The sequence below is a fragment of the Branchiostoma floridae genome, chromosome 16 (genome assembly GCF_000003815.2).
Source record: "Branchiostoma floridae strain S238N-H82 chromosome 16, Bfl_VNyyK, whole genome shotgun sequence".
Taxonomy (NCBI): Eukaryota; Metazoa; Chordata; class Leptocardii; order Amphioxiformes; family Branchiostomatidae; genus Branchiostoma; species Branchiostoma floridae.
Genome location: NC_049994.1, coordinates 1,443,043 through 1,444,552, shown reverse-complemented (window position 1 = coordinate 1,444,552; position 1,510 = coordinate 1,443,043). Strand labels below are relative to the sequence as shown.

The 1,510-nt window shown below is 43.3% G+C and overlaps 1 protein-coding gene across 4 annotated transcripts in view; it reads left to right on the top strand.

Annotated features, from left to right (window-relative positions):
* LOC118403966 (signal transducer and activator of transcription 5B-like) overlaps positions 1-1,510 on the top strand; it is a 37,200-nt gene that overhangs the window by 17,594 nt on the left and 18,096 nt on the right. The window contains exons 7-9 of one of the 4 annotated variants that reach the window (XM_035802867.1): positions 9-98; positions 658-809; positions 1,217-1,372. The exons of the other annotated variants lie outside the window; for them this stretch is intronic. Of the exons in view, the coding sequence (XP_035658760.1) occupies positions 9-98; positions 658-809; positions 1,217-1,372 (398 nt within the window). The remainder of the gene's footprint in view (positions 1-8; positions 99-657; positions 810-1,216; positions 1,373-1,510) is intronic. 4 annotated transcript variants of the gene reach the window in all.

The following is a 1,510-nucleotide window of genomic DNA, read 5'->3' as shown; positions in this document are numbered from 1 at the left end:
CCACTAGGGTGCTGAATGAGACCAACCTGACTAAGAAGAAGGCAGAGGTGGACACCCTGTTACAGCAGGAGGCCCAGCAGCTGTTACAGATGAGAATTGTAAGAACCAACTCACATGTGCACTCACACATTAGTACTCCCAACAAACCCCTAGCATTCCTCTTTTCCCCTGCAAAAAAATGCTCATTGGTTTCATATTAACAGTATTCTCTTGAGTAAGTATGCATGTTTTAAAACTATTAGTCCAAAAGTCCTGCAAGCTGTTGCTTTATTTTAGGTTCTTGAATGGGATTCAAATAGAGCAAGCCAAGGTATTACTGCAGTTCTAGGATGGATGCAAAACTGTGTTGTTTTTGTGCACAAGTTTGTAGAGACAATACCAGTGGGGAACATTTGTACAAATTTAAGAAAGGACATTGTATAGAAGTCCTGAATAACATGCAAAATTAGCCAGAGAAAAAGGAAGAAAACATAAAAATAAATTAAAAAATTTATCTTGTTCAAGATGTGTTAAAGAATGATGGAGAAGTGGTGCATACTTTATTTAAGTGTTTCCATTTTACGTTTCAGTCCCGCAGACTTGCCCCAAATCGGGAGTGCATATTTAATTAGGGTGCATGTATTATTACAGTACTTAAATTGAGGAAATGTGGTACAGACTCTTGCAGAGAAGCACAGAACAACATTCCACCACCTGAGCGAACTGCAGCAGCGAATCGTAGAGGAGGAGCTCATCCAATGGAAGAGACGACAGCAGCTCGCGGGAAATGGTGGGCCGCAGGAAGAAACTCTGGATCTGTTACAGCAGTGGTGAGCTGTTTGTTTACTCATACCTGAGTTTTGTTTTGCTTTCTGAATAAAAGAGACTTGGTAGGTTATGTCAGTTCCAATTCTCTCATCTATAGCTATGGTTGTTGGTTCATACTTAGGCTTTTACCGTTTTATGGGGCTAAGGCCCGCTTGTCATGCATTTTCAGAAACACTTCTGGAAAGGTGTTTTCCAAAACACCTCCAGAAAATGAATGTAAATACAATTTAAACCCTCCACAATGCATTTTCAAAAACAGCTCCGAAACACCGATCCTCTCTGGTTGGGATTCAAGTGCTGTTCATAAAATTTAATATGTCTCTGAAGGTGTTTTTGAAAACACACTTGTTAAAGCACATGTAAAATGGGCCATAGTCTGCTGTCTGTAATTGCTAATGTTCCCTGTCAGGTGTGAAGCCCTGGCTGAGATCATCTGGACCAACCGACAGCAGATCAAGCGAGTGGAGATGCAGCGGCAGCAGCTGCCCATCCAGCAGCCTGGTCCTGACATCCTGCCTGAACTCAGCACCACTATCACAGCACTGCTGTCTCAGCTGGTCACCAGGTACGGGGAGTCACCACAGGGCTCTAGCCAGCGTCCGTTTTCCCGTCAATTGAAACATTTTAAAACCAATCCGTCGACCTTTGACGGGACAAAAAATCTTGGTGGAAGCTACCAGGCGGTTGGGGACGCCGTCCACGG